Raw genomic sequence first — 20,067 nt, forward strand, 5'->3', positions numbered from 1 at the left:
CAGCCCATGGATGGTGCACTGCTTGGTTTTCTCAGCCTGGTTCTTAAGCCATGGAGTCATCAGTGCTCCTCCATGGTTCACATTGTGGAGATGTGACAGACACTTGCATCTAGTGGCAGTGCTTCAAGATGTTCCTGGGAGTATCGGGTTGGCTGTCACACCTTTAACATTACACTCAGCCCCAGCTCATTGCTTTCCTTCTTGCTATCAGAATTTTGGTCCCATGCTGGTTATGCAGGTTAGTACAGTAGACTGTACAGGGCTCATACCCCTCCCACTCCATGATTAACCCCTGAGGTGTGGCTGCACCCTGTGACAGGGGTGATACATATCTCCTCCTGTCCTTGAGGATTCACAAACTCATTTTGGCTAGAACCACCAGGCTTGTTTATTCCCATTCCTTCAATAGTACATTGGCCATGTTGCATCTTTATGGTATTGTGGGGTATCTTTCCTAAAGGACATGTTTGTTTTCAGCTTGAAGTTTGGCTCTGTGGAACGGAGAAGAAAATGTTATCCACTGTCTTGAACTTGTGCTTGGAGTCAGGCCTGATGTTAAAAGCAGTGCACCAAAAGCTCCATCAGCTTACTCCTTCATTAAGTCACTTGTTTGGTGCTCAACATTCGCTAGAGGCCACCAGGGATTTTCTTTGGTTTTGCAGGTAAACTGAGGGGGGCTTTAGAGTTCTCAAAACAGATCCATAGAAGTTTAGTTCCTCTGCAGTGAGCTCCATTTTCATTCCTGCACATACTTTGAATAGAATCATACTTGAAAAGAAAACTGAAAGGCAATACTGAGTTGTCAGAAGGAGCTCGTGGATGCGGGTAGTCGAGCAGTGGGGCGGATGACATCAACAGCCAGTTAGCCCTGGTGTCCTGAAGGTTGCCCAAGGAAGCCTGGGTCTTTTTCTTGCACTCATAGTGCTTTCTAGTTTGTCATTTGCTTGGAAAGACTGCTTTGGATAACTCCTACCAAGACATTGCTGTTCAGCGCGTGCGTCATCACAGAAATGAAACAACTGCTGCCTTGAATTATGCTAGTGTTTAGAATAGGTGGATGAATGAAAAGGAAAAATCCTCTATCTCTGTGTCTTGGTAATGCAAACACAACATAGAAGATTCTGTACTGGAGTTTTTAAAGCAAGTCTTTATAGCTTGTTGCTGTTACTTGGGTTTTCTTGCTGCAATTTAAAGCTTACTGATTTTATCAAACACTGAATTGGGGGGGGGGTGGATCAGTCAACACGGCTCTTTTTATGTACTTTATTTGCTGCTTGTTTGTTTGTAGAAGAGCATCGCTGGTTGTGTCGGCAGAGTTCTTGGAAAGAAGGTTTGGTTTTTCAGTTATGTTGTGCTCCCTCTGCTGACTGCAGCAATAGAACCACAAGTATGCCAGGTCCTGCGTTAGATTTAAGAACCTGAGACCATGCAGTAGTTGTTTTAACGTATTAAAAGGACTATGTCCAGGTGCTTTAAGTCATTGAAAGACAGCAAAAAAAAAGCACATACTTTGGTTTATCTAAAATAAAATTAGTTTATTTTATGCAAATGCTATCAGATAAAGTCCGCTATAACAACAGATGCTATGAATGAACAATATATCATTTTTGCGATTGAAGCAGGTAAGCTTAAAGCTTCATTGTACTCAGACATACTCAGGAATATCAAAACTTTGTAGAGTAATACCATCTCTGCTGAAGAAGATGGCTGTTTTAATGGTAACACAGAGAACAGGAGGGGAAAGGTAATATTCTTTCCCTGCACAAGTGGAGAACTGAGACAAAAGTCAGAGCATTTCTTTTTCTCCAGGAAAAAGTAAATGCAGTAAAATGATGCAACTTTCTCTAAATAACCAGAAGAATAGGACAAAGTGATGCTGTTTTTCCAAGTCTTACTACAATTGGTGACTCTCTCCACCTTCCAGAGACACCAGTTCATCACTTTCTGAACACAGTGTATCGCCAGACCCTATGCCTCACATTGAGGACCTGAAAACAGCACTGATGAAAATGTTGGCTTGAGCTACTTGTCCATTGCCACATCGAATTTCTGTGTCAGAGGCAATGAAAGAACTGAGTTATTGAAAGGGAATGCAACAGTTTTGTCATGAGACTGTCCCTTCTCTTCTTAGAGCCCTTTTGCAGCATTCTCTCCTGAAAGACAAATGAAGGTTTGTGATTCAGCGGATCAAACTGTTTCCAAACTATTCCATGAAATATGTTTTAATTTAAAAAATAAAAATAGATTTACACTATGTATGTATTTATCCATATTTATACCTGTCGGGGTAGTGTAGTTATGCCATTGCTTTGATTTCAGTAATGTTTCAAAGCTTCAACTGTTTTTTTTTCCCCTCTGATTTTCTGCATCTCATCCGAGGTTAGGATGTTCTGGTTGCTTCATTAAATACCTCTAGGGTCATATTTTGGTAGTTTTGTCTGGAAAGAGCGTGTCTAGAATGTAGTGCAACAGGCCCTTCAGGTTAACTGAGCACAGGCAGTGTTTATGGTAGAGAGGAGCTTGTGATCCAAGATGTTTTTCATACCATGATAATCTCTTATGTTATACTTCATGTTTTCCTAAGATGACAAATGCACCAAATAACTTTCTTATGAACTGGAAATAATTTGCTCCTGCGTGAAGCAGCTGAATGAGATGCTGCTTCTCACAGTCAGCACCATGTTAATCAAGTGTAAGCTGTTGCTGTGGCTGGCAGTTGATACAGATGGGTCGCATGAGTTCATATGCCTTCCTTTGCTTCCTTGTAGATAATAGTTAGCAGTTGGCTACCTGAGATTAAATGAAAGTCAAGGGAGTTATAAAGACTGGTTTCATATCTTGTGTAACATTATCTCAACAGATTCTCTCTTCCACTTCTGCTCTTTTTGATGATTTAAATACTAAAGCATATTCATCTGACTTCATGTGAATAACATCTCTGCTGCCTATCTGCGTCGCCTTTGGCTAGCTGAGAATGATTTTTGCACATGAAAATCATTTTGATCAATATAGGTTATCTTTTTATTACCTGGATCTCACATGAGAGTGTGTGAGCATTAGGAAAGGATTCTGGAGTAGTCTGGGGATTCGAGTTCTGCTTTAGGTGTTTTGGTGCTTGCCTGTTTGGGTGTTGGTTTCATTTTCCCAAAAAGCCATGAGAAGACTACCATTATTTATGTTAACTTTTAGGTTTTCCAGAGGGCAATGTTGGCATTCGCATTTTATGGGGAGGGAAAAAGACAGAATCACAGCAGAAATCAAGAAAAGTTATATGCAGAATAGAAATATTTGTAAACTCTTAAACATAGGCACAGTTTTCACTTTAGTTTTCAGTAACGCAGGAATAAAATCAGCACTTCATTGTAGTATTCACAATCTAAGTTAGTCTGAATAGTAAAATCCATTTTGTTTCCAGTGTAATAGAAGGTTTCAGTAAATTGAACAAGGTCTGCATAATCCAAGACTTAGCCGTTACATGTGAGGATTTGAACTTTATAACTGCAATGAAACACCTTGATTTGCATACCCAACACAGCAAACCTGAAACTGTCATCATTCAGAAATTATTATGAATAGTATTTATCTGGGAGCATTGTTTTATTGTCTAAAGAAATGCTATAATATGCATCTTGTTGTCCAGAAATGGAGAAACACAAAACAACTGTCTTGTGCTTAATTTGACCACAGATATACTCACAGTACAGAATCTATTGCACTGACAGCTTCAGGATTCCTTTAGCAACTTTGGATTTTACTGGTGTCTTCGAGAAACAGGCAGTGAGTGGTGTATCTGTATGCCAGGTCACATTGCTGCTTTATACATTTCTTTTTCTTGAGCAAAACAAATCAGAAATATGTGCATAATGAGAGAAAGCCAAACATTTTAGTCTTTTTGTTGCATGAAATTGAGTAAGACAATAAACCTTTACCACCCCTTTGCACAGGTGTCATAGTAAGTAGTAGAAGTATCCTCCCTGCCGCTGGGTAGAGCACCAAATCTGCTTTATGTTATATAGCAGTGGGGAAGCCAAGACGAGGTAGAAGCCACACGTTCTCCACTTCTGCCCATGTAGACATGCATGCCTATAAACACCGTCTCGTCCTGTCTTGTGGTGCTGCTGCTGGAGAATGCTGTGGCCCTCACAAGAGAGGTACTCCCCTGATCTGCAAGGCCTGAGAGGCAGAATGTTTCCCTGTGGTTAGATTAAAAGTTCTATGTTTGTGAGCCCTCCCAGGTTGATGCTGCACTGGGAGTGGGAATGAAATTCATGTAAATTGAGCAGAGCTAAGGCCTTGTCAAGTGGGATTTACAGTACAGCCAAAGGTAACTGTTTCCAGTGTAAGGAAAGCAGCTCAGGTACAGGCAAACCCTTCTTCGTGTTGAGTCAATCCTATCTACTCAAAGCATTTTATCATGTCAGAACCTTATACTTCAATGGGAGGCTTCAGATACACACACTTCTGTGCACGTGCACACGCACAGTATCATTGTTACCTGTCTTTGAGGATACTGTAGACAGAATTATAATATGGACAAGATAATAATTTCAGGTTAGATCTAAGGCAGAAGCTCTTCCCTGTGAGGGTGCTGAGGCGCTGGCACAGGGTGCCCAGAGAAGCTGTGGTTGCCCCATCCCTGGCAGTGTTCAAGGCCAGGCTGGACACAGGGGCTTGGAGCAAGCTGCTCTAGTGGAAGGGGTCCCTGCCCGTGGGACTGGATGAGCTTTAAGGTCCCTTCCAACCCAACCCAAACCAGGCTGGATTCTATGAACATAATGATTTTTCAAACCTCTAAGTAGACATTTCTTGGTATGGAACAATTTAGCAAATCTTTTTTAGTTGCCTGCAGATCAGAAAAGCTGCTATTACTGGTTGTGCATGGGATGTTCACCTCTGGAAGGGGTGGAGTTTATAGGCTTTTCCTTGAAGGGCTGTAAATGGCTTCTGAGTCCAGATTTTATGACCTTAGATTGGAAATATGAGTAGCATAAAATGGAATTACTTTGCGCCCTGTGGCAGCTGATGGGTGCACCCAAATGTCCTGGTTTGCCCTTCAGTTTACTTTAGGCATTTGTATTTCCTCTATCCCCAGCTCACAGAGCGTGTGTGTGATGTGAACAGATGCACAGGAGAAACAAACAACAGTTAGTAGTGAAAAACCAGCATGCACGAAACACAGCCGCTCATACTGAGTGTTAAAACAAGGTTACTTGTTATGTATTTTTTTTGCTTCTAAAACCTAGTAAAAATCTACAGTTCTGTGCTAGAAATACCTTTCCCCTGAAACTCCTCTGGTTATGGGTAGACTTTGCTGAAACAAGCAGGCTGTGCTGTGAAAGCACAACATGCTAAGGAGTTACTGTCCCCTCTCACCTTTCAGAGCCTGTGCCCTGCAAGCCAGACCTCTGGGTTTACACGCTTCTCAGAGTCTTTCCAAGCTGTGGTGTGTCTATCTGTACATAGTGAATGTCAAGCACACATTGTCTTCTAATGGTTCGGGAGCTTCACGGGATTAATCACATTGTACATAATCAATTTCTCCAAAACATCCCAGTTGTTCCCTGTGTTATAAAGTGAAATATAGACCAACTTTAACCTGCTGTTTAGCTGGCAGCGGTTTGCAGATTGAGAATACAAAGTGATAATGCCTCAGGGCTGTGAGGATGCCTTCACAGAGGTTTTATGGATGATGCAGGAACACTCATTTTAACATCTGCTTTGTGTGTAATAGAACAATGGAGCTCAATGGCAGTCATTCAGTGTATCATTCAGTGGGTGACCGACTTCAGCTTGCGCTTGCCTTCAGGCTCGTACTGAAACCTCCTCAGCTCCTTTAGTGCAGGGGAGGTGTCCGTGCAAGGGCAGGTGTCAGTAGGAGTCCTTCTGCCTCTTGAGGATGCCTGCACTTGTGTCTTGGCCTCACAGGAACCTCATGGGTGCACCTGGGTGTATTGAGTCCTGTGGGCTGCACAGGATGAACTGGGGCTATAACTGGGGCCAGGCCTGCAGGCATTCTTCATCCACCCTTGTGGCAGCCCTCCACATACACAGTGGACATAGCTCTCAATGTTTAAAGGACTATAAGCCGATGCTTAAATGTAGATGTTTGTTGATTTGATTTAATTGTTTTAAAGGCCTCTTAGGAAGGAGTCTGTTCTATTTTACTGCTTTATTTGCAAGTGTGTTTAATGAGGACAGCTCCCAGTGTTGATGGCCAGGGATTTGCACGTCATGCTTCCAGAACACTTGACTGTTTGGAGCAGACTGTGTAACTCCAAGGTACTCTGACAACCTGTCACGTACTCTCACAGGGTAACTTTCCCTCGTGGCAGTTAGAAGTTCTGATTTTTTCTTGTGGGCAGGTCTTGCTTTCATTAGGGGTGACGTGAGCCTGCACTTCCCATCCGAGGGCTGCCGCCTTTGGGAAGGCAAACAGCTGCTGAGTGTTGGGCTAACCTTGCCAATGGTGAGCCCTCAACACTTTGCTCTACAGGACTACTTCATCAGTCACATAGTAGTAGGAGTGGCAGTATGGAGCTATAGGGTCCCATTTTGTTCTCCTAGAGGCAACACATATGTTGCACAGCATGGGATAGAGTAGCATCCCTTTTGTAAGTACTGCAGTGAGAATTTCTGAATTGAAATGTAAAAATAAGAAAGGTATTTTACAACCTTTGTTGTGGCCAAGGTAGGATGAAAAGGTTGTGCTTCGAGTCCTTAAGGTGGAAGAATGAGGGTGACTTCCCTGAGGGAAGATCAAGAGAATTGTAACCCTTTCTAGCCATTACTACCTTAGCACCTCAGTGCAGTTGATGGGGAGGACAGTCATGGAATTACTTACCTGCAGGCCTGTCAAAACAGAGGATGATCTCAGTGTTACAGAGCAGGTCTGTCCCATGATACTCATTTTGCAACAGTTGTGGCAGTGTGACAAAGTAGTTTTGATTCAAAGTGGATCAAATCAAAGTTCCTGTTATCTAGAGGTTAAAGGCTATTTACCTGATTGGGTCTAAAGTCCAAATTAAACAGCCAAAGGGACCAAGTCAATGAAGTTCCTTCACATCAACTCTATTTTTAGATCAGAATGTTCTTTTTATAAATGATGGAAAGCAAAAGACAAACCCTGGTTATAAAACAGTGGTTTACACTTGCTGTTACTTACAGCCTTTACAGCTGAAATACATCTGAATCAAGGATTTTGGTCATCCAAGTGTCAGAAGAGGACTCAGAAAAACTCTTTAAATCTCAGTCTCATTGCACTTGATTTGCTGACCATTTTTGCAGATGGAAGCTTTTGATTTGTTTACTGCTTTCAAGATGTGCACAAGGAGACCTAGAATGTGGGAAGTCAGAAATGGAAGTTCCTTGGGGCTTGGGTTGAAGACTCTGGGATAAAGCTTTTGACACACTTGAATGAGGGAAGATTTCAAACTTTTCTGGTTATTTGGAGGAAAACCACCAACTCCTTTTTAATTTTTTCTTAGTGTAGAAATCCCTCAGGTTTTCAGGCACTTGGGGAGAGTGATTAGAATTTAAAAAGCTGCAAAACTAGCTGTAGAAGAGTTCCGATTCTGTTCATCTGCACACCATTGAGAGATGCAGTTAAAATCAGTGGTACCTGTCTTTGGGTTTGGGGGGGTGTTGTTTTTGTTTTAAATGACTTGCATGCTTACTAAAGTACATACATATTGTACAAAATAGCCAAGTAAAACTGTATTTCATCTGCCCATTCACACTTAGTGAGTTGGTTATTTTTCCCCTCTGGTTTTGTGAGTTATTCACCTAAGCACAGTTCTGTGAGCCCACTAACTATCTGTGCTGCCTTCTGAAGAACAGATCAGTTCAGTCCAGCCCAGCAGGATGCTGAAGACAGCCATACAATCACCCAGGTTGGAAAAGACCTTTAAGCTCATCCAGTCCAACTGTTCCCAAGCACTGCCAAGGCCACCACTAACCCATGGCACGGAGGGCTTTGTCTACACAGTTTGTGAACACTTCCAAGGACAGTGACTCCAGGACTGCCCTGGGCCTGAGCACCCTTTGGGGAAGGATTGTTCCTCAGCCCCATCTAAACCTGCCTGACACAGCTTGAGGCCATTTCCTCTTGTCCCATCCCCTGTTCCTTGGGAGCGGAGACCAGCCCCCTCCTGGCTCCATTTCAGGTAGTTTTAGAGAGCAATAAGGCCCCCCCTGAGCCTTCTCTTCTCCGGTTGTTCTGTTCTAAGGTTAGCTTGAGGCCGGGATGTCAGAACATCTCATTTGCTCTTATGGCTTGAGCTGGCAGAGCCTCCCTAAGAGCCACCTCAAAGCCGGGTTAACTGCTCAGTGTTAGCCACGCAATGTTACTATAAGCCCTAGTACGTTGTATGGTGCCAAACCCATGGCAAATGATAGATGGGGCCTAAACCTGCACCTGATTGAGGGTTTGAACCTCACCCCTTTGGACCTGAACTTCTCACAGAGATAACTAGTCTCTTTCAAAATGTCTGTCTTTCTGTTTTCAGGGGCTACAATGGTTGACACAGAAATGCCGTTTTGGCCCATGAATTTTGGAATTAGCCCCGTGGATCTGTCTGCAATGGAAGATCACACACATTCCTTCGACATAAAGCCGTTTACCACCGTTGATTTTTCAAGCATTTCTTCACCACACTATGAAGATATTCCTCTTGCAAGAAGTGATCAGACAAGCATGGATTATAAATACGATATCAAGCTCCAGGATTGCCAAAGTATGCTTTTGGTTTTAAAAACTGTATTTCCTTCATGCTCATATCTGCTCCATTCTCTGGAAAGTGTCCTGCCAGCCAAAGGCTGTAGAAGTATTCAGGTGATTTAACTGCTGTACCCTGTGTCACCATAGGCAGATAGGAAAGAGAGAATACATACAGCAGCCCTCAGCCCTTCACCCTTCCAGAGCAGCAGTTGGAGGTTGGGTAGGGTATCATAAGGTAGCTAAAATGACATTAAATGTTTTTTATTCGACACATGAACCCCACCATTTTTTTCTTAAGCTTCCAGTTTCCTATTCAAGTACCTTATGTGTAAATTGTTCTTTGAAGCTCTATGCACATGGTGCAGAATAAGTATCCTGGATGTTAAAAAATGCCCCAGCCTACACAGCATATTACTAATTCATATGTGTAGCTTTGAAATGCCAACCGGCCTAAGAAAGTGATGGAGTAGAGCTATTGGCTACACCTGAGTCACAGCTTTGGTCTAACTTTTATCAGTGTCCCTAATGCTTGAGGCTCCATAGGCTGGGACTAGTTATGGACTAGGAACAGTGCTGCTCTTTGCCAGTTACAGTAAAAAACTAAGAGGGAATGCTCCTTTTAAGAAGTGTACCGTTTTTAAGTGAGCTGTCGCTGCACATCCCTGCTCCAAGGAGGGACGTGAGGTTGCTGCGCCTGGAACTGTCTGAAAGATCCATTCAGCCTACTTGGATTTGACATCACTTTTACTTTTGCTTGTAGCAATCCGTCCAGGAATTCTTCAAGGGTATTCCTGCTAGGGATCCTGTGGTGTTTAATTCTGGCTGCACAGGGAAGCAGGTGCTGGGTACCTCTCGGTTGCGTATGTAATACATTAAGACATTTTCCCAGCTAAGCATTTCTTTTCCTTTTGTTCAGTTAGAACTGTCCATAACACTCCAATAACAAGGTAGGGTACGGTAGAGCCGAGGTAGGATAAATCCTTGTCATCTTTAATTAAATTTCCTCTTTTCTTCTTTCTTCCTAGTTTGGGTATGAAAGAAAGGTTTCTAGTTTGTACGATGTAGCCAGTCTGGAAGAGAAAAACATTCATCCTTTTGTAACACTGTGGCACTTAGATCATTTCTGAGGCTTCTATGACCAGTAACTGATTTAAGGACCTAATATTTGGTTGTTTGAACTTGTTTGATATTCAATTGCTCTCTCAATGAGAAGCTTTCAGAAGAGAAGATGCATCTCTAAACTGCATCCAAAGTGTTCCCCAGGACAGCTCAATTTCTTTAAATATCCAATATTATCCAATTATCTATTATTCAGTGTGTAGGTACTTACATGATTTTTTTTGACAAGATTAGCAACTCCAGCCCATCTCCCTGCAGTAGCTCTGAATACCTCAAAGTAATGCAACCAGGTTAGATACTGGAAGGCCCTTCAAGTATGAGGTCTCCATAGATACGTTTTTATATCCCTTTCTTCCAATCGTTCCACCCTCCAGAGCTGAAAACTGGATCTGTAATGCACATTCAACATCAGAATCTGCCTCTTCCAGGTTTTTCAGCCTATGTACTGGCCCTGACACAGTGGCTTCCAGTTTACATCCCTTTACGTCCTCTGTTTACTACTCATTTTGTATTATGAAGCAGAGCTATGACTCTGGTATGTTCACTGTGATTGCTTGGGATTATTCCTTGTTTCTTCCTATATATGTTTAATTATAATTTGAGTTTCTCTCTTCTTTACACACAGGTGCAATCAAAATGGAGCCTCCTTCCCCACCCTATTTTTCAGAAAAGGTTCAGCTGTACAACAAGCCTCAGGAGGAGACTTCCAACTCCCTTATGGCCATTGAATGCCGTGTGTGCGGGGACAAGGCCTCGGGGTTTCATTATGGTGTGCATGCCTGCGAAGGTTGCAAGGTGAGTTGTCACAAAAGTGGCTCTTCTGAAGGAAGACTGGATACTGAATAATCCCTTGGTAAAATCAGAGGTCTGTGCTTTTATGAACAGCTTTAGTTCTTGAAGTACAGTCATAGAATCACAGAACAGTTCGGGTTGGAAAGGACCGCCTGTTCCCCACAGACTGCAGATACTTTATGACTTCGTAGGAGGAGGGGTTTTAAATATAATTTGCCTTTTTTATTATGTTACTGATCTATTGTAATTTCTTGTGCATTTCTTCTACTTTTGGCAATTGTGCAATTCTAGTTAATTCCTGCTGTCTTGGAGATCAATTGCAGAATCTGAATTCATAGCATGCAGCAAAAGCAGACTCGTGCCGAACTCCAAAGCTCAGTCCTCTGAACAATTTAAACTTCAGACTGTTATTCCGATTGATTAGGGTTTCCTCACCCAATTCACACATTTCTAGATGACTATGGAAAAGTCTAATGGAATGGAAGAATGTGGTTTTCCGCTTTAAAACTCCACCAGCTTTTTTTTTATGTCAATGGCATTTAGTGTTTGTAACACAAAAAGGCCAAATGAATGGTGTAAAGATTCAACCTTCCTCAAGAGTGAGAGAAGAAATGCCAGAGAAAGAAATGAATAATAATTCATTCAGCTCGAAGAAAAATATTACAGTGTTTAACATCAAATTCTCATCTTCTCTGTTTTCAATATCTAGGGGAAATGAACTAATAGGAAAGACCCAGTGCAGAGCTGAAATAAAACATACAGCTCTGAATTAGGAACACATAAAGCAATAAGTACGTTGTTAATTAATTAAATTACAGTGACTTATTTATTGATATCATTTATTGTGAGGAAAACCTTCATTGTTACAAGGGACAAATGCAGGTAAATTTGGGTAAAATTTATTAATCGATTCTGAGTGATGTGGGAAAGCATCTTTAAACTGTCAGGAGACAATACCCCATAATGTGACCAGTTCACCTGAGCTCGAATTGCTGTTGGCAGAATTTCTGGTTGGCAGTGATTTATGAAAAGCTTCCTCCCCTGTTAGTGAATCTAAAATGTCACTTCATAACAAGTTGTCCATGAGCAGTGGAACGAATGGAGCTTGGCTTCCTTTGGTACAGTGTTCTGTAGAGCTCCCAGCTTGTGTCCTTTAAACCCCGCCGATCCCCATGAGCTTCCCCAGTTCCCCTCCATCCAACTAGGTTGCAAATGGCTAATGAGATCCGAACAGGAGCACACGGAGGAGCAGACACAGATCACATGAGCCTTGCTTCCTTTGGAAAGCTGCCCAAACCGAAGTTAGCTTCAGTGTGTGTCCTGAAAGGTGCTTTGGGTTTATCCTCACAGGGGAGGTGAGGTGATGACACTGCAGTTTCTGGTGTCCTCTTACGTGCTTCTGTGTTGATTGCAGGGCTTTTTTCGAAGAACCATCAGGTTAAAGCTGATCTATGACAGGTGTGACCTGAACTGCCGCATCCACAAAAAAAGCAGGAATAAATGTCAATACTGCAGGTTCCAGAAATGCCTTGCCGTTGGAATGTCACATAACGGTAAGTGCACGCAGCGTGCGTTAATGATGTTTCAACTGAAAAATAACATGAAACGTTAATACGGTCACTGAGGGTGCTGCTGTGACATCTGCAGTCTCATGTATCTTTACGTGAGGCAGTTTAGAAATGCTATCACAGAGACTGCCTCTGAGTCCAGGATTGTGTAAGACTGAAGATTGCTTTCAATATAGAAATCAGATGGGTAGAGATCCGCACTTCTCAATATAATACATAATACAACACATGAGCTGGTTTTACCCTGCACTATTCTTGCCTGTTACACTGCTGGTTGTTCTTCCTGACCGTATTCCTAGTGTTATTGCTGTTTTTCAGTCCATTGTCTTGTTTTCTGACGAGACTGTTTGGCATCCTGGAGCTCAATCTAAACGTGAAAAAATGGACTAGAGACTTTACTGAAACATTGTGAATAACAACTTGAATTTGATGCATAGGACACTTACTGAGGTCTGTCAGCATCACTAAGTTAACACTTCCTCATACTAGGACACAACATACTTTAGATGAATGGGCCGGACTCTGTACTGGTTTACAAACCCCTCTCCTCCTCCTCCTTCCTAGGATACCCACATCTGGGCATAGATTCCAATGTGTGGTAAGCAGGAGTGCAGTGTTTCTGAGCATGCCCATTCAGCTGTCAGCCTCCCATCGCATAGTGTGTCCGGCTGTGATTCCTGTGCAATACATGCTCTCTGCCCTCTCCCCCACCCGGAGGTGAACATCCCCCCCCCCCCATCTGTGAACTGTGAGCAGCATTTCCGTTCTGAATATGTCACAGTCTTACATAGCAAAGGTGTTTGCCATTGGGTATGAGACTGTGATTGCCTTCTTTACAGTAGGTAAGCAAATAGCATGAAGTGTATCACGATCCTGCTCTCTTGCATAGAATTCAGAAGAAAGTCCTCCTGAACTTTAAAATTAACAAATCAGTTCATGTGGAAATAGTTATGAATGTTTGCAAAGGAACACATAATGAAGATTCTTTGCTGCCTTGCTTTGGCAAAGTGGAGTAAAAACAGGAATTAAATGTCATAACAGAGACTTATGTAATTCTAAGGGTAAAAAATGGCAAACATGACTGGGAAAATAACTTCTCTGTGGTTTTTTAGACCTTTCATTATTTTCAATATAAAAAATGAGCGTACTGTCCCCAAGAGGAAAGCTTAACTGTGGTTTGCAAAGTTAATACAGGCACTGAATGTATTGTATGGGAATAACGCGTATGGGAAATGTTTTGCTTTCAAGTTCCTGGGGTGCAACAGCAACACTTTAACATAAATCTAATTTTGAAATGCTACTGTGGGTATTCTTATAGTAATTCAGCAGAGTTTATTATGATGCTTTTCAAGGTGCATGCCAAATTTACAACCTAGCAACACAGCTCCCAGTTCTGTCAATGGGAACCATGTGCAGCCCTACCAAGAAGGGGAACGGGACCGTTCCCTCTGGCTTTGTAACATAAAGGCCCCAAGAAATACTTTTCAAACTAACGCTTCCCCTCCCAGTTCTTCTGCTCAGCCACTGCCAAGGCAGGAGCTGCGGCACCAGCGGGGTGTGGGTCTGGGAAGGGGCAAAGCCATGTGTCCCAGGGCTTAAAGGAACGCTGCTGTTTGCTCTCACCTAACAGGGAGTCAGGAGTGTTTGTAGTCAAGTATTGTTGCCTTTTCTACCCACTCTGGTTTCATGGCATAGCATGAAACACCCTCGTTCCTCCATCATTTATAAACAATCAGGCTTACAAAAAGAACTGAATTTCACCTTTGAAGACCCAGTGCTGCATAAAGAAGCATCCAGAAACACAACAGTGGGTGTTGCCCATGACACACAAACACATTTTATGTTACACTTCTTTACCCATTTGGGTAGTGAAATTAGCTGCATTTCAAATGAGAATGTGGATTATTTGTGCCTGAGGGTTCCAACCTATGCCTGTCTGTGCATAGATACACTATTGCAACATGAAGAGGGGCTTAGAGAAGCAGAGAATGCAGGGAGACCTTAGCAGCTACAGCCACATTTTTTCACGTAGGAACGCCACATACCACTTGGCTGAAGGTTAAAGAAGACAGTAGAGTTCTCATGCCTTGAATATTGTTTTCCTTTCCTTCTCCAGCCACAGTGCTGCTCTGTGTTTAACCCTTAGTTGCTCACATTGTGTGCTGAAGTACCACTAAGCAGAAGCTTGGGGCTTGTATGTTAGAAAACTCATTCATTTCTCTTCTCCTCAAAGCCGCTATTTATACAAAAGCAACTACTGTAAAGAAGAGCACACATGGCAATAGGGCTTTATCATCAGTGCTGGGAGCAATGAACTGCTCAGTCTGGGCACATGCCTCCAGTGAACCCAGACAGGCATGCACCCAGGCTTTACCTCATGTTTCTAGTGCAGGAAGCTGTGCTTACAGTCTATTCGGGGACTTATTTGAGCTCAGAAGCAATTTAGTCAATCAGAGGAACCAAGTGCTATACAGAACAGTCTGTGAGTAGGTACAGAGACTTCTGCAAGCTGTAAAATGTGGTGTAAAGATAAATATTCCAGTTTTTCCACAGAAAGGCAAAGGGTATAAGGTAGTGTGTAGTGTCTTACTATGTTCACTGTTGGCTTTATGGCACTGACATTTGGAGAAAACTCTAAACACAAGTAAAGGAAATAACTGGCAAAGGAAAGAGTGAGATCTCGTGTTCCAGCACGTGCCTAAACTTTCAGGATCTGCTATTACTGTGGAAGCAATTGCCATCTGAAGCCCTTCCACCCCTGCAGTGAGAGCAGCAAGCCACGCTTCCAGGTCTCTTATACCAGCTTGCTGGCTTGTCCATGCTCTTCCCCCTCCTACAGATCCTGCCTTGATTCACTTCCCAGGCTCCCTGGAGATAAGGAAGCTGGGCTTGCTGTGAGAGTAGATGGAGGAGAGAGAAGATAAGAGTAACAAGGAGGATGAGTGGGCCAGGAAATGGAAGATGAGACCAGGGTCACAGGAGGGAGATTGAGAGAGAAGCAGAAAAGGATTCCACCCATCCTTGAAATCTTCCTCAGCCACCAGAAATGCTGTGAATTCTTATCCAGCCTGTGAACTCTCCTTTTTCCACCCTGACCTCTCTAAGTACAATCAGTGTGTCCTACCTCTGCTCTCGCCCAACATCCCATGTTCCAAATTCCTTCTGTAACCCTCCTGGTGCCTGACCTCTCCCTGACTTTAGTCTCAGTCCCTGAAAATGAGAGTGACTTCTCCAACAGGAAGCTATCAGGCCAGTACCACAAACTGAATTTTGCCCCACATTTTGCCTACAATGCTAGCAAACATTGAACAGTACCTGCTGCAACTAATAGCATCTTTATAAAACACATTCTAAACATTAAAACCAAACGATAACTATCCTTTTGCCCATCAAATTATAGGATAAAAAATGTTTGATTCGTAACTAGTCACTAACAAAGTTAATTATAATATTTGACAACATAGACCTTTGGGTCTTGATCACCTTTTTTTTTAGGAAACTATGCTCAGAATTCCTGACTTACAGCAGAAGCCTTCCAGGGCACAGGTGTTCATGATATAAGGATGATGTTTAAGCATGGATCACCCGTTTAGAAAGAAACAAACACATGTGGAAAGAGAGATCGCCAATAATCATACCATCCGTACAGAACCAGAGAGGTGGAACAAACCTTCCCCCAGGCACAGTTTTCACACACTAAGCACTAGAAAGAATGCTGAGATTCCTGAGGGGCTCCAGTGTTACTGAGCTACATTATGTAGAAGTCTGATGTTACAATGGCAGGCAACATAAACCTAATGGTTTATGTAGGGCTGAAAACGGCAAGAGCTCCTTTCCATTCTTAGTGCAGTCAATTCACATGTTTAGCAGAAGACTTGGTCCTATCTGCTGGATGCAAGCTGCCAGCACTGGTGTCTTGCTGAACGCCACCCCTGATCTGATAGCTGGCAATCCTTTGTGCTGACAAACCAGTGCTGGGTGGCTCAGGCCAGTAAGAGATAACCCCGTTACACTGATGGGATTAGCTATCAGCCCCTGCACGCAGCGATAGCAGCGGGTTGGCACTGCCATGACCCTGCTGTGAGAGCTGTGTGTGCTGTGAGCAGCGTTTGCTGTATCTGACTGCACTCTGAGTGCAGCACACAAGCATTCCAGAATGGAAGTTAGTGCTTAGAACCCAGTTGACTGTACAATGATACATGTGTGAATTTTCTTTCAATGTAATCGCAGCATTGTAACACACCTGCTATAGAATTCAGGGTTCTCTTTGGCAGTTGTGCTGGTGTTTCCTTGTGGTTTCTTTTTGTTTCTTTTTCATTTGATACCGTCTTCCTCTGCAACTTTGGGCTTTGAGTCCAAAATAGATTATAAATAAGGGTGTTTGCAGTCATAGAATTTAGCACAGTGAAGGCAATGCTCTGATTTCACACTGATGTTCCCAGGGGGTTGAATGTATATATAAGATTTATGCATATTCTTAAAGACACATAAAAAATCCAATCTGATTCCAACAAGGCAGAGCTCTGAAAGAAACAGCAAAGGAATAAATAGTATTTGGGGGTTATAGCATTTTTCATACAGTTCTCAAAGCCCTTTGCAGGAAAACAAGTGCCACCATCACAGCCAAACCAAAACTGAATGCTAAGAGGGCATTTACTCTAGGACTCTTCACAGTAAATGAACTACTAATAGTATGATGAACTCCAGTGCAATCTAAATGTTAGAAGCACTAGGCTTTGTAATCCATGCCTACTGTGCTAAGGCAATTTGGTATCCTTTGGTCAGGATAGATCAGCACACCAGAAACAGGATTCCCAAACACCTGAACTCCATATTATTTTCCATTAAAAAAAATGAAGACAGAGCAAGTTGCCATCTGCTATAAATTCTACACTAGAGCTATTGAAAACTTTGAATAGACAACAATATGTCCTTTAGCAATACCAAATTTCTAGCACAAATACTGTCATTTACTTCCCAAGAGACTCTTGGACAGGAGATGAGACATGCAGGAACATAGGAGCATAGTCAGAAAACATCATGTACGTACTATGCTGTTGTTTCATACTCAGAACTAAGCTTATTTGATGCTGGGAGTATCAGTGCAATAGTAGATAGAAACAGCTAGGGGAAAACAGCCATAAGTTTTAAACCAGGAACTATCCCACTCAATCCTGGCACACCTACTTGAGAAAGCAGGCACCAGCCTGTTCCCCCGATGTGAGTTTCTAGCAAGGTGTCTGCCATCAGTCCAGTTTCTGTTCCTTGAAGGAACACAATTGCACAGCTGAGTTACTCTCTACTGACAGAACAATCTCTGGTTTGAGAATCCTTTATCTTCGCCATCAAATCTCTCCATTCAACAGTTCTATTTCCTAGGCAGTGTCATAGCTGGTATATGCACTGTGGTACATCACTATGAATGTTTCAGTAGATATTTGACACGGGGCAGGTGTAGAGAAAAAAACAAATACATTCCTATTGTTTTTAATGCCTCGGGGAAATGCATGAATTATTTTAGAGCTAAATTAATATTAAGACATTAATATGGAAGGGGAAGCAATATACTGAATATACTGTGCTACATTTTTTAATCCCCTTTGTAAAAATAACCTTGATGACAGGGGCTCTTGTGCCAGAGAGATTCCAGGTTATAAATGTGCTTCTGCAAAGCCCAGCTCTCCAGAATCATGTCTCACCCTGGTGTCCAGTCAACATCTCTTTCCATAATACTTCTGGTGTGCTTACAGACTGAGCATATAGGGTTGACATCAGGCTGTTGAAAATGCATATTATAACATTCTATTTAATATTTTCATGAATGCATTCCACCTACAATACCAAAATAGTTTACAAGTAGGATTTATCATAACAAAACATTTTTCTGGCCCAAAGCGCCTCGTTCCTGACCCGATTGTGAAATCTCTTCAAGGACTTATAGATCCTCAGAGCTCCTCAGGACTTCTTACTGCGTGTTAGGACTTCAGGTCATAATAAATTGCACTTCATAGGTTTCTGGAAGTGATGAACATTTTAGACGTGGGCAACTCTGATTTTCCTTTTCTATGAAGTTCTTTACATGAGGCTAATATTTGCCTTGCTTTCTTTCCAGATTAAGAGTAACAGTGTGAGAAGTCTTGCTAAGGCTTCACTTAGGTCTCCAGTTTGCCAATTCTTCCTCAAAACCAGATGTTGAGGAGTTGACTTTGTTGTCAAGATGCCAATCAGAATCATCAAAGTAGAACAGGATTTTTTTACACTGATGAAGCTATTGCAAAATGCACATTTGAAAAGTGGATACATTGATCATAAAACATCATCTTGTGAATTCCACAAATGTAATATGAAAGGAACGTTACATCTGAAACCAGGTTTAGTGAAGAACATAAGAGCTTTTAATGAAGATGTGAAGTTACGAATTGCTGGGCCACACTGTTGACCTGGACTTCTAATTCACCTTTAACACCTTTATTAGCCATATTGTTAACACCTTCCTAACCCCACATTTTATTTCTGCATGTTGTCCCTATAACAACTTCTTACTATATTTATGTAATACTGTATTTTGGCTTTATTATGGTGATGCCAGTTTGATTCTTTTTATTGACTCAGTCCTTAAGTATCAGAAAAAAGATCTGTAAATGCTATAAAATATTCTCAGTGAGTTTTCATTCTATTTAATTCATAGAACACTCAGACTTTGTTCATTTTACATCTTCAGGAATGTCTAAATGCAGAGATCACAGCAAGGTTCAGTGCTGCCAACCTCCAGAGCATGGCTTTTAAAAACAAACTGAAAGGATTTGTGTTAACTACAAGTAAGAATTGTTCCTAGCGAGAGAATCCATTTGAACTGCAAAATGAAAGTACCGAAGGAGTGTTGAGCCACAGTGCTCATGGCAGCAGATGGAGCTGACTTAATTCCTTTCTAGCTATGCTGAACCTTTTCATTATTTCAGTTACCCTCAGTACAAATATGAACTCTCCTTTTGTTTGAGATCAGTTTTTTGTGCATCACTAATGTCACCATACGCTCACCCCTTCACACTGCTTGTTTTCAGGGTGGGGTCAGTCTGAGCCATTCTAGTACCTCATAGAAACTAAGCTGAAGTTAATAACTTCTCTTTAAATATTTTGCTCTTGGAAATGTCTGTAAAAAGAATATCTCAATTTCTACCCATTGAGATGGCTTCCTCTCAGGAAGCTTTTTATTCTGACATCTGAACACTCACAGAATACGTGAGCAGATATGAAATACAGAGCATGCAGCACTCAGAGACTGAGTCTGCTGTCAGAGAGCTGTAATGCAGTTGTAAAAACAACCCACCTTGTTTCTAGAGGCATGAAATAAGAGAACTGATCAATAAGTATATCTGACAAGTAGGGTTTGGAGGTTGTTTCTTAGCACAGCTAATTACTCTTGAATAGAAGTGTCATTTTTGTCCATCAGCACACTGCAAGCAAACACATGAAAGGAAAGTGGCTGGTTGTTTCCAAACGAAACATTCCCTGTATGATCATCCCTATGTATGATCTTAACAGCACTTTTGCTTTAGCCAAGGAAGACACTAATCACTGCAAAAATATTTAGAATATTTCTCTTTCTAAGGCCAAAATGCAAACCTTTATCTCTTCCTCCTGTTGTTTGTTTGGATGCTCTTTTGTTTTGTTTCTGTAAAATAAACCAAATTCTGTTTCCTGAACTATCATGCAATAAATCAGGCTTCATCTTGACAGCTCATGTGAAATATTTTCCAAGTCAGTCCCCATATGAATGAAGAGTGTCTTGGGGAGGAGGCTTATGGGTCACAGTGGGAGGTTTACAGCCTGCCTTGGTCAGTATTGAGCAATTGTGAGACCATATGAGTAGGT

General features: G+C 42.0%; 1 protein-coding gene across 3 annotated transcripts in view; it reads left to right on the top strand.

Annotated features, from left to right (window-relative positions):
• PPARG (peroxisome proliferator activated receptor gamma) overlaps positions 1–20,067 on the top strand; it is a 78,070-nt gene that overhangs the window by 45,791 nt on the left and 12,212 nt on the right. For all 3 annotated transcript variants that reach the window (XM_061472948.1, XM_061472946.1, XM_061472947.1), the window contains 3 exons: positions 8,505–8,732; positions 10,461–10,630; positions 12,042–12,180. In XM_061472948.1, the coding sequence (XP_061328932.1) occupies positions 8,513–8,732; positions 10,461–10,630; positions 12,042–12,180 (529 nt within the window). In that variant the 5' untranslated portion in view covers positions 8,505–8,512. The remainder of the gene's footprint in view (positions 1–8,504; positions 8,733–10,460; positions 10,631–12,041; positions 12,181–20,067) is intronic.

This window comes from Pezoporus flaviventris, unplaced genomic scaffold, assembly GCF_033815535.1.
Source record: "Pezoporus flaviventris isolate CSIRO_AGI_PZ_B2104156 unplaced genomic scaffold, CSIRO_AGI_Pfla_v1 ptg000073l, whole genome shotgun sequence".
In the NCBI taxonomy this organism is placed as follows: domain Eukaryota; kingdom Metazoa; phylum Chordata; class Aves; order Psittaciformes; family Psittacidae; genus Pezoporus; species Pezoporus flaviventris.